This window comes from Schistocerca serialis, chromosome 5 (genome assembly GCF_023864345.2).
Source record: "Schistocerca serialis cubense isolate TAMUIC-IGC-003099 chromosome 5, iqSchSeri2.2, whole genome shotgun sequence".
Lineage (NCBI taxonomy): Eukaryota > Metazoa > Arthropoda > Insecta > Orthoptera > Acrididae > Schistocerca > Schistocerca serialis.
In genome coordinates, this window is record NC_064642.1 from 386,770,762 (window position 1) to 386,784,016 (window position 13,255).

Sequence of the window (13,255 nt, forward strand, 5' to 3'; positions counted from 1 at the left end):
AAGACTCCAGTACTGATGTGATTGTCTTTCGGACCCTTCTGAACATGCCAAACAAAGTGAACACACCGCCATCCGAGATTGTCCCGAAGTTCCTCATCAGTTTGAAGGATGAGGTCCCTGTGAAAAATTACACCTTGAACCATATTCAAATACTGGTGGGGGTAATCGACACAGGAATTGTGCCAAGATGGTCACAGGCACAACTGGCCGCAGACTGGGCAACAACAAACCCGACCGCATCTTGCTCTGAGAGATCAAATCGCCAAACTTGTCCTCAATGTGTTCCACAAAAAATAAAGTTTTGGTAGTAGTGAAAGTATCTCCATCAGTTCACGTGCAAACCAGATAGTGGGGGAAAGGTTTCGCCCCTCGCCTATGAGCCTGACCCTCCTCCCAGGGAGCACAATGCAATCATCAATCCTTAAGAGTTTATTTTAATTTTTTAAATATATCCTTTTGTTTTAACTGATCTTCCAAGTCCTTTGTCATTGTTGACAGCATTACAATGCAATCATCAATCCTTAGAGTTTATTTTAATTTTTTAAATTTATTTCCTCTTTCGGAGTTTCTCCTTAATTTTTTTAAAGCTTGTTCATGTACAGGTTGAGCAATGAGGGATACGCTACAATACTGTTTCCCTGTGTGTACAGGTTGAAAACGTAACTGATTTCCTCAAGTATTCCTCTCCTTCATGTTCGAGACTCCACAAATGGTAGTCATGCTTTCACTTCTTTATTTTATCCCAGATAGCCTGAGAATTTTCAAAGAGTTTATGCCGTTCAACTTTGTCAAAAGCCTTTTTTAAATTAACAAATTATATAAATGCAGATTTCTCATTCTTCAATCCCTCTTTTAAGGTAAGTGATAAGGTCAGTATTGCCCCACATGTTCCCACATTTCTCCTGAGCTCAGACCCAAACTGACCTTCCCCTAGATCAGCTTCAACCAATTATTTCATTCGTATGTAGACAATTCATTTCAGTATCTTTTAACCAAAACTACACATTAATGCAATTAAAGAGAAAATGTGTTGGCTTTGTATCGCATGAACATAAATGACAACAAAGAGGAGCATGTGCAACAACTAGCTAATAGCATTGCACAGCAAAAGTAGCAATACTGGAGATGGATCTTACTGGTATAGCCTGAGAGCCATTTCTTCTTTGATGAGGTTGCGAGCAAAATCTGCTGCTGTAGCATGAGCAGCCAACCCCAATGGTGCAAGCTGTGATGGTGTTTGGCTGCTTGTGACCCGTCGCCGCCTGACTGGTGTTTGTGGACCATCTGATTCCTGGCAGGAATAAATAAAGTTAATGATTCACATGCATGTTTAACCGATCTTTCATAAAGACACTCTGACAATTTTTTCACTCAAACAAAAGTGTAGAGAGATTTCAAATATTTTCCTAACACAAAGCAACAATGTGTACCCTGCTAAGACAGAGAAACTTTCTTTGACCATACAATAATTAGTGGGAAGACAAGTGAATATTGCAATTAAAAATGGAGACAGAAAAAGAAGTTATTATTACATATACATATCCCTTTTCTCTGTCCTCATTTTTAATTGCAGTGTGTATGTTAGACACCACCATAGCAGTATCTATGGGAGGGGCGTAGATTTATAAAAAGCATTATTAAAATAATGTTTTAAAACATCTAAACCCTTTTTACCCCCCGCCCCCCAAAGGTCACAGTACCACAACCTTATTTTGATATACATCATGCAATATACTGCAATATACAACAGAAATATCTCCATTAACACAGCCTCTCTTTAAGTACACTTCTCACTGTCTCTAGCTTTTTTCCCCTTTTCTTATTTTTTTTCCTGTCCTAATTCTAACTGCACAGTTAATTTCCTTTCTCCATAATCTGTCTTTACCCTCACTATGGTCTATCATCTAAACTGGAAAAGTGCATACCCATGTACTATCTCTCATCTATTCTTTCTGTCACCTGACCCCTCACATTTGTCCACCTTCATCCTCACTCCCGGTGGGTCCCTTTTGTCCTTGGGTCTTAGAATGGAGTGCAGGTAAGGTGGTGGCTGAGCAAAGCATTCTACACAGAGACAGATGGAGAACACTTGCAACGTTGGCAGTTTGCCCTTTCAGTGCTCTCGTACTACACTGTCAGGCGTCAGCTGAATGGGGCGCTAAGCAGTCACATTCCTAGCAATATTGTTCCATGTGAGAGTTTCCCCATTCCAATACATACATTGTGCACCTAGTAAGGAATATTCTACAAATACTTTAATTTCATATTTGAGTCATATGTTCTGAGCAATTTGTCCCGCTATTTTTATGGATTCCAAGCTGCTTTTGAACCACTGATTTTGATACAATCTATATGACCACAGAAGTAATGCATTTTTCATCCTTATACGCAATTCTTCCTAAGTGAAAATCCACTCTCTTCAACTTGTGGTAGAGATCAGTTGGAAATGTTTTACAAGGAATCATTGAATTTTTCATTTATATTGTCATGAACATATGGTTGCTGCACAGATCAATGTATATAGCAAGCAATATCATAGCCACATAATCAGGAACACACTACAGATTTTGTAGACATTGCAACTGTCTGCCACAACTTCAGACTACAATAGACAGCAACAAAAAGGACATGCACTGAAAAGATTGTAACTGCAGAAGTGAAAATATTGTGCTCGAGTGAACACGACAGCATTGAGAATAAGTTTTAATAGCAAATTTACTCTACCTGGACCAGCCAAGACAGGAAGTAATGTAAAGAATATATGGGAAACTACGCAAGAAAAGCCCCACTGATCTGTGAGTAATAACAATGAAATATTTCTGAGTGAAAATATAAAAAAATGTACTGTGTGTTACTCAACAGTGACTTAATGTAATGTATTTCTAAATAATTCTTACTGTTGATTATAAACTTGTGCTCTATTTATTCAAGTGAACCTTATGAACTACTGATGTAAACAATCTTGTTCTTGCACAGTTTGTCAAATAATTTTTATCTTGTTGTTCTTCTTTATGTTGTTCAGTGTCTCATAGTTACAGTAAGCTGGTTTATTTGTGTTGACAAGCATTGTCAATACCACTCTGGTTTGTGATGGATGTTATTGCTCGATCACCAAGCGATAATATCAGATTTCCTGGTATGGGTTGTAGGGAATTTTTCGAATAACACTGAGTGGACACTGGTGTCCACCACAATAACTGAATTTGGGTGGAGGAATGTCAATAATTATTTGTAAACCACTTTTTAAATACACTGTATGTTGTCCTACTATGGCAATTCTCAGAGCTCTTTGACCCTGAAGCCTTAAATATTAGTTTACTCTCAGCAATAAACCCTTTGTCTGCTGACCCTGCATGTACAACATAAGTCAACTACCCTTACCTATTTGAACTGTAAGACCACCAAATCCATCACTCATTATCCAGCAAACTGACCTTGTATGATTCTGGTTCACATACGTTTCATCGATATAATAAATGCGAGATGTCCCACCGTCTCAAACCTCCGACAGTCTCCTTAAAAATACAGTCTTTGCATCCACAATATCACTTCTCTCCAGGAGCAATTTTCTCTCTTCATTCATCTTACGATATCGAAAGCCCACGTCCTTTAATATCAAATACCATCTGACACAAAACACTTTTCAAGAAATGGTCCAGATCACCTACTTCCTTCTTACAATTGCATCACTTTCCTGGCAGTTTGAAAGATGCTTTATAAACAATATAACAACCAGCACACGTACACTGGGGAAGAAATTGTCATTACACGTTCAAAGTACACTCAGAAGTGTGTGCAACAGATAAATGGTTGAATGATGCTATTGGCTGGAGTGTCATGTAGTACACTGTCTCCTGCTACTGTGCATCACCCCACCACCTGCCATCTTAGCTACACTCAGCTGCCCTTTCTTTTTAACTTTTACAACCTGTCTCTCTCTCTCCTATCTGGGGAAGGGTAGTATGTAGCTCACTTATCTCACATGCCTACTGCCTCTTTGCAGGGGATCTGTGATTTGTTGGACACTACAAAAGGTGAGAGAATATTACAACTCTAATAAGAAAGAAACTAGGAGTTACATTAATATACTCTGAAATTTGAATTAAGCAAAACACAATATTTAGCTGAGGGCAGTCTTCACTGACAGTATCTAATAACAAATGACATGTACTGAAACCATAGCTAGGTACACAGAACCATGATCAAGCCAAAGAGAGATAGTACTGAACCAAGAGAGAATATCAAAGTGAGAACGGGAAGATTCCAATAAATCTTACCACATGGCTGGTGCCTTGTTCTAAAGTCATAGTGTGAGATACTCGCACTCATGAAGTGATTGAAAATGCTTGTGCATGTGGGCAACATTGCTGCATTCTGTTCAACGTGATGAACAGCTAGCTACTAACTGCAAGGTGGTAAATGCTTGTAGTCACATGCATGACAAAATGGCAGCTGCTGGTCTGTCTTGATGATCAACCTGAATGGGCAAGAGTGGCAACATTTTAGACCTTAAGCAGGGTTTCCACTTGTTGCAACAGAAGTGACACTAGTTGGCTGCCACTGAACTGGTGTCACTGAAGTAGCATTTGGGAACACCCAAATCTACATCTACATTTATACTCCACAAGCCACCCAGTGGTGTGTGGCGGAGGGCACTTTACATGCCACTGTCATTACCTCCCTTTCCTGTTCCATTTGGGTGCGGTTCGTGGAAAGAATGACTGCCGAAAAGTCTCCGTGTGCGCTTGATTCTCTCTAATTTTACATTCGTGATCTCCTCAGGAGGTATAAGTAGGAGGAAGCAATATATTCGATACCTCACCCAGAAACGCACCCTCTCGAAACCTGGACAGCAAGCTGCACCGCGATGCAGAGCGCCTCTCTTGCAGCGTCTGCCACTTGAGTTTGCTAAACATCTCCGTAACGCTATCACTCTTGCCAAATAACCCTGTGACAAAACACACCGCTCTTCTTTGGATCTTCTCTATCTCCTCTGTCAACCAGACCTGGTACGGATCCCACACTGATGAGCAATACTCAAGTATAGGTCAAACGAATGTTTTGTAAGCCACCTCCTTTGCTGATGGACTACATTTTCTAAGGACTCTCCCAATGAATCTCAACCTGGTACCCGCCTTACCAACAATTAATTTTATATGATCATTCCACTTCATATCATTCCGTACGCATACTCCCAGATATTTTACAGAAGTAACTGCTACCAGTGTTTGTTCCGCTATCATATAATCATACAATAAAGGATCCTTCTTTCTATGTATTCGCAATACATTACATTTGTCTATGTTAAGGGTCAGTTGCCACTCCCTGCACCAAGTGCCTATGCGCTGCAGATCTTCCTGCATTTCGCTGCAGTTTTCTAATGCTGCAACTTCTCTGTATACTACAGCATCATCTGCGAAAAGCTGCATGGAACTTCTGACACTATCTACTAGGTCATTTACATATATTGTGAAAAGCAATGGTCCCATAACACTCCCCTGTGGCACGCCAGAAGTTACTTTAACGTCTGTAGATGTCTCTCCATTGAGAACAACATTCTGTGTTCTGTTTGCTAAAAACTCTTCAATCAAGCTACACAGCTGGTCTGATATTCTGCAGTCTCTTACTTTGTTTATCAGGCAACAGTGCAGAACTGTATCAAACATCTTCCGAAAGTCAAGGAAAATGGCATCTTCCTGGGAGCCTGTATCTAATATTTTCTGTGACTCCTCTTCCACTCACTGTCACTCAAGTGACATCTCCGAAGTAGCACGTGGAAACACTAAAATTCATGTGATGCCTCTTTTAGCCACACCAAAAACGTTCAAGTCACTCTAACTATGTGATGCCACTAACCCCCCCCCCCCCCCTCCCACACACACACACACACACACACACACACACACACACACACACACACACACAAATTAGCATCAGAAGCAGATCAAACAGCTGCCATCTTCTCAAGCTATTTCCATATTTGGTGTTTTTCGAATTTATGCCTGGTATTACAAAAGTTACACAGCTTTAAAGACCTCTTCAGAACACATTGACCTTTGCGACCATACAGAGGTTAATTTATGTGGTGTATAAGATGTTTTTAATGTATGACGCATGGGTATAATGTGTGCAAGTAAGTAAGTATTATTGACTGATTAGTGAAAGGAGGTTTACAGTTGCACAGCAACTTGCTTAATTCTTCAAATGTTGATACTTAATGCAATGGTGATAGTAAATTCAGATTCTTGTATAATGGCATCTTCCATGCTTTAAACAAGATTTCCGAGAGCCTTTTGATGAAGGAAATCACCTATATTGGAGAAATTTTTGGTGAGTTTGCATGGAGCGTAACTCCAAAATTTGGTACAGAATAACTTTAACAGTTCATCGTACTTAATTGATGTGTGGTGTAAGGGTGAAAATATTAGCTTTCAAATGAGTCTTCAGGGCACTGTAAATAACACCCAACACATCACACAAGAACAACGAAACTGTAGTTTTGTGGATATATTAGAAATATCGGAGAGGTGAAAAGTAATCGCCAGATGTCATATATCAAAGTGTCACTTGTATTTTCACTCAAGCAAGTACTGAATATCTAATTTTTAAAAAAAAAAACAGCTCAATACGCAGATCGACAGTTATTTTTGTTATCAAAAAGTTGTTCAAGGACGGATTTTTGTTTACAAGTGCTTCTTAATTTCTAAGTGTCTTTGATGCTCCTGAGTTACTTCTACGTAAAATCCTTTTCCACATTAAAAACTGTTACACTTTCTCTCCTTCTTACTGTAGTCTAAGATCAATTCTAATGCCATAACTTGAATGATAACACCAATGTCTGTTCGTATAATCTCAGATGACACCATATTGAAAGCCATAGAACTAGAATTTTTGACAGTAGTGTGCTGAAACAGTGAAACAGCAGCACACAGTGCCAATGTTGTACCAGCTATCATGTGACTTACTTTGGCATAATTTCTATTGCTTGTGGAAACACATCTTTATAAGACTTAACGGGCACCATATTCCTGTAAGCTTCAGATTCTTAAAAAATAGAGCTGTTGCCAATTACGGGGGAGGGCACAGGCCACAGCCACCATGCTGAGACACAGGAACCAATCGGGTCTTTTTTTGATGACAGTGGTTTTGTATTCTAGCTCAGTTCCAACTGCCTGAAAGATGGTTCTCACACTATTACTATGTCTCCATGAGGAAGAACAACCATTTAAAACTGCCACAGTTTTTAACAATTGCTGCTATTCTGAGTAAATTATCAACTCCTTGCAAAACTGTGGGAGCCGAAAATGTTTCTAGATTTTGCTTCCTCAATATGTCATAGTTGGTGTCGAAAAAGATGGCAGTCAACTTTAGGCTCATTCTCTGCACTTGACATAATGCATTACCCAACAGCCAATGAGTAATCAGTACTGTTCTGGGCAACAATGTGATACAGTCCAGGCCTCGACATGCGCAAACCGCCACTGTTCACGAATTGGACTGTAGGAATCATTCTCACATGAAGTTTCTTTTCTCACGGAAATTTAATTAAAGTTTTAAATCATGACTGAATTTTCAATATTGACAGGGAAATTATGGGTGCACCAGTAGGCTCATTATTATTAAAGAGCCTTGAATTTGTTATCTGATTGTTTATTAATTCATACTCAACTTTCTCTTTCTTTGCAGCGCAATTCTGTCTTTTACTTTATTACTTTTTTCCTCAACTTAATATTCTTTGGAGACAAATAAAGATATGAGCACATAAAAAAACAGTGCACTTAATAAGAGGTGCTAAAATTGACAAAAAAAAATTTTTTTTTTCTACATTGATACTCCGCAAGCCACCCAACGGTGTGTGGCGGAGGGCACTTTACGTGCCACTGTCATTACCTCCCTTTCCTGTTCCAGTCGCATATGGTTCGCGGGAAGAACGACTGTCTGAAAGCCTCCGTGCGCGCTCTAATCTCTCTAATTTTACATTCGTGATCTCCTCGGGAGGTATAAGTAGGGGGAAGCAATATATTAGATACCTCATCCAGAAACGCACCCTCTCGAAACCTGGCGAGCAAGCTACACCGCGATGCAGAGCGCCTCTCTTGCAGAGTCTGCCACTTGAGTTTATTAAACATCTCCGTAACGCTATCACGGTTACCAAATAACCCGGTGACGAAACGCGCCGCTCTTCTTTGGATCTTCTCTATCTCCTCCGTCAACCCGACCTGGTACGGATCCCACACTGATGAGCAATACTCAAGTATAGGTCGAACGAGTGTTTTGTAAGCCACCTCCTTTGTTGATGGACTACATTTTCTAAGCACTCTCCCAATGAATCTCAACCTGGTACCCGCCTTACCAACAATTAATTTTATATGATCATTCCACTTCAAATCGTTCCGTACGCATACTCCCAGATATTTTACTGAAGTAACTGCTACCAGTGTTTGTTCCGCTATCATATAATCATACAATAAAGGATCCTTCTTTCTATGTATTCGCAATACATTACATTTGTCTATGTTAAGTGTCAGTTGCCACTCCCTGCACCAAGTGCCTATCCGCTGCAGATCTTCCTGTATTTCGCTACAATTTTCTAATGCAGCAACTTCTCTGTATACTACAGCATCATCCGCGAAAAGCCGCATGGAACTTCCGACACTATCTACTAAGTCATTTATATATATTGTGAAAAGCAATGGTCCCATAACACTGCCCTGTGGCACGCCAGAGGTTACTTTAACGTCTGTAGACGTCTCTCCATTGATAACAACATGCTGTGTTCTGTTTGCTAAAAACTCTTCAATCCAGCCACACAGCTGGTCTGATATTCCGTAGGCTCTTACTTTGTTTATCAGGCGACAGTGCGGAACTGCATCGAACGCCTTCCGGAAGTCAAGAAAAATAGCACCTACCTGGGAGCCTGTATCTAATATTTTCTGGGTCTCATGAACAAATAAGGCGAGTTGGGTCTCACACGATCGCTGTTTCCGGAATCCATGTTGATTCCTACATAGTAGATTCTGGGTTTCCAGAAATGACATGATACGCGAGCAAAAAACATGTTCTAAAATTCTACAAGAGATCGACGTAAGAGATATAGGTCTATAGTTTTGCGCATCTGCTCGACGACCCTTCTTGAAGACTGGGACTATCTGTGCTCTTTTCCAATCATTTGGAACCCTCCGTTCCTCTAGAGACTTGCGGTACACAGCTGTTAGAAGGGGGGCAAGTTCTTTCGCGTACTCTGTGTAGAATCGAATTGGTATCCCGTCAGGTCCAGTGGACTTTCCTCTATTGAGTGATTCCAGTTGCTTTTCTATTCCTTGGACACTTATTTCGATGTCAGCCATTTTTTCGTTTGTGCGAGGATTTAGAGAAGGAACTGCAGTGCGGTCTTCCTCTGTGAAACAGCTTTGGAAAAAGGTGTTTAGTATTTCAGCTTTACGCCTGTCATCCTCTGTTTCAATGCCATCATCATCCCGTAGTGTCTGGGTATGCTGTTTCGAGCCACTTACTGATTTAACGTAAGACCAGAACTTCCTAGGATTTTCTGTCAAGTCGGTACATAGAATTTTACTTTCGAATTCAATGAACGCTTCACGCATAGGCCTCCTTACGCTAACTTTGACATCGTTTAGCTTCTGTTTGTCTGAGAGGTTTTGGCTGCGTTTAAACTTGGAGTGGAGCTCTCATTGCTTTCGCAGTAGTTTCCTAACTTTGTTGTTGTACCACGGTGGGTTTTTCCCGTCCCTCACAGTTTTACTCGGCACGTACCTGTCTAAAACGCATTTTACGATTGCCTTGAACTTTTTCCATAAACACTCAACATTGTCAGTGTCGGAACAGAAATTTTCGTTTTGATCTGTTAGGTAGTCTGAAATCTGCCTGCTATTACTCTTGCTAAACAGATAAACCTTCCTCCCTTTTTTTATATTCCTATTAACTTCCATATTCAGGGATGCTGCAACGGCCTTATGATCACTGATTCCCTGTTCTGTACATACAGAGTCGAAAAGTTCGGGTCTGTTTGTTATCAGTAGGTCCAAGATGTTATCTCCACGAGTCGGTTCTCTGTTTAATTGCTCGAGGTAATTTTCGGATAGTGCACTCAGTATAATGTCACTCGATGCTCTGTCCCTACCACCCGTCCTAAACATCTGAGTGTCCCAGTCTATATCTGGTAAATTGAAATCTCCACCTAAGACTATAACATGCTGAGAAAATTTATGTGAAATGTATTCCAAATTTTCTCTCAGTTGTTCTGCCACTAATGCTGCTGAGTCGGGAGGTCGGTAAAAGGAGCCAATTATTAACCTAGTTCGGTTGTTTAGTGTAACCTCCACCCATAATAATTCACAGGAACTATCCACTTCTACTTCACTACAGGATAAACTACTACTAACAGCGACGAACACTCCACCACCGGTTGCATGCAATCTATCCTTTCTAAACACCGTCTGTACCTTTGTAAAAATTTCGGCAGAATTTATCTCTGGCTTAAGCCAGCTTTCTGTACCTATAACGATTTCAGCTTCGGTGCTTTCTATCAGCGCTTGAAGTTCCGGTACTTTACCAACGCAGCTTCGACAGTTGACAATTACAATACCGATTGCTGCTTGGTCCCCGCATGTCCTGACTTTGCCCCGCACCCGTTGAGGCTGTTGCCCTTTCTGTACTTGCCCAAGGCCATCTAACCTAAAAAACCGCCCAGCCCACGCCACACAACCCCTGCTACCCGTGTAGCCGCTTGTTGCGTGTAGTGGACTCCTGACCTATCCAGCGGAACCCGAAACCCCACCACCCTATGGCGCAAGTCGAGGAATCTGCAGCCCACATGGTCGCAGAACCGTCTCAGCCTCTGATTCAGACCCTCCACTCGGCTCTGTACCAAAGGTCTGCAGTCAGTCCTGTCGACGATGCTGCAGATGGTGAGCTCTGCTTTCATCCCGCTAGCGAGACTGGCAGTCTTCACCAAATCAGATAGCCGCCGGAAGCCAGAGAGGATTTCCTCCGATCCATAGCGACACACATCATTGGTGCCGACATGAGCGACCACCTGCAGATGGGTGCACCCTGTACCCTTCATGGCATCCGGAAGGACCCTTTCCACATCTGGAATGACTCCCCCCGGTATGCACACGGAGTGCACATTGGTTTTCTTCCCCTCTCTTGCTGCCATTTCCCTAAGGGGCCCCATTACGCGCCTGACGTTGGAGCTCCCAACTACCAGTAAGCCCACCCTCTGCGACTGCCCGGATCTTGCAGACTGAGGGGCAACCTCTGGAACAGGACAAGCAGCCATGTCAGGCCGAAGATCAGTATCAGCCTGAGACAGAGCCTGAAACCGGTTCGTCAGACAAACTGGAGAGGCTTTCCGTTCAGCCCTCCGGAATGTCTTTCGCCCCCTGCCACACCTTGAAACGACCTCCCACTCTACCACAGGTGAGGGATCAGCCTCAATGCAGGCAGTATCCCGGGCAACCACAGTCGTAGTCCGATCAGGGGATGCGTGGGACGAGCTGGCCGTCCCCGACAAACCCCCATCCGGACCCCCACAGTGATGCCCATTGGCAACAGCCTCAAGCTGTGTGACCGAAGCCAACACTGCCTGAAGCTGGGAGCGAAGGGATGCCAACTCAGCCTGCATCCGAACACAGCAGTTGCAGTCCCTATCCATGCTAAAAACTGTTTTGCAAAGAACGTCTGAACTAATCTACAGAGAGCAACAAATCGACAAAATTTAAACGGTTATTAAAATACAAGATTGCCTAGTAAATGCAGTAATGCTGCTACTTGCGCACTGCTGACACTGCTCGGCGGCGGAAGGAGACTAAGCGAAATTACACTATTCAGGTACTAAAACACGATGCTACACTCTCAAATACTATAATACGCCCGAAATTTATGAATTAAACAATGCAAGAACCAAAAACACGCAAAGAAATTAAGAATTAAACTATGTAACAAATGAGTGAGCTAGGAGTATACGACTTGCTGCTGCAGCTGCTTATCCAACGGCTTGTTCTGCAACAAAAAGTACCAAACAACGCAGGTAGTGACTGCTCAACTTATCTGAAATTTTCTTCTCTGTTTTATACAATAGCATGTATTTGAAATATTCTATCTATGTTGGAAGTCATACTTTAAATACTGTATCATGACTGTTTTTGGATAAATAGATATTAAGAAGAGATTTGTTTGGTACTTCACAGTTAGTGTCTCCTTGTGGTCAGTATGCTACTGGGAAGTAACTGATACCTGCATATGTTGATAAACAGCACTGATGTAGCCAGCTATCACTGCGCTAACGTTCTCTCGACACCCTCCAATGTTTGGCAGGAACTCCAGCAAATTCCAGTTCATAACAATAGTTGGCTGCAGAAAATATGTAAATATTATGAACAAGAAGTTGTGAATATGTTATTCATGATTAGTGAAGCAGCAAATAATAATGAGTGCCATAGGGAAGAAAATCTGCAACAGTGTCTCATCAAATTTTTCTGAAAGCAATTAAACTCAGAATACATCCAATTGTAAAATTACGTTAAAATGCATTGTTCTTTTTGAAGAAATTAGAGGAGAAACTAAAGACATTGACGTAACATTGAGAGAAAATAGACGACACATTACAAAATTACACCTTAGACTTAAAATTTATCATTCTCTAGTTAACAGTTTTCCAGTTGTTTCATGTAATATATGCTATGGCTTCCAGATAAATACATAATATTTGTATCTGCAAGAAGAAGAATGACTTTCAAAGAAAAAAAAGAGGAAGAGAAGAGCACTTGAAAAATTTACGTTTTGTGCTAAGATAATGTAAGGGCGTGTGTGCATGCACGATCTCCGATTCTCTCGCACATGCACTCCCACACCCACAGAGAGAGAGAGAGAGAGAGAGAGAGAGAGAGAGAGAGAGAGAGAGAGAGAGAGAGAGAGAGAGAGAGGGGGGGGGGGGGGAGGAGCTGGCAGGATAAGGCACAATAGCCAAATGATGATAACAGCCCATACTGCTCAGTTACAGTTACCTAGATGAGGAAAAAGTTATATCTAACACAGTCTTAAGCAATGCCGGCCATAATATTTAATGAGAATCTGCATGAATAACACTAGGAAGACATGGACGACAAGAAAGTTTTTTTTATAGTGCCTTTTACAGTTTTCACTTATGTGAGACAAGGGGAACATAAATGCTAACAATTTTAACTGTTTGTTAATAGTGGGTCTCAATGTATTTTCTCGTAAGTTGAGTGCTTGG

The 13,255-nt window shown here is 41.4% G+C and overlaps 1 protein-coding gene across 1 annotated transcript in view; it reads right to left on the reverse strand.

The window, feature by feature from the left end:
* Positions 1-13,255, reverse strand: part of LOC126481157 (DNA polymerase epsilon catalytic subunit 1) — a 319,986-nt gene that overhangs the window by 59,920 nt on the left and 246,811 nt on the right. Inside the window, exons 31-32 of the mRNA XM_050104726.1 lie at positions 12,256-12,372; positions 1,137-1,291 (exon numbers count right to left, since the gene is read on the reverse strand). Of these exons, the coding sequence (XP_049960683.1) occupies positions 1,137-1,291; positions 12,256-12,372 (272 nt within the window). The remainder of the gene's footprint in view (positions 1-1,136; positions 1,292-12,255; positions 12,373-13,255) is intronic.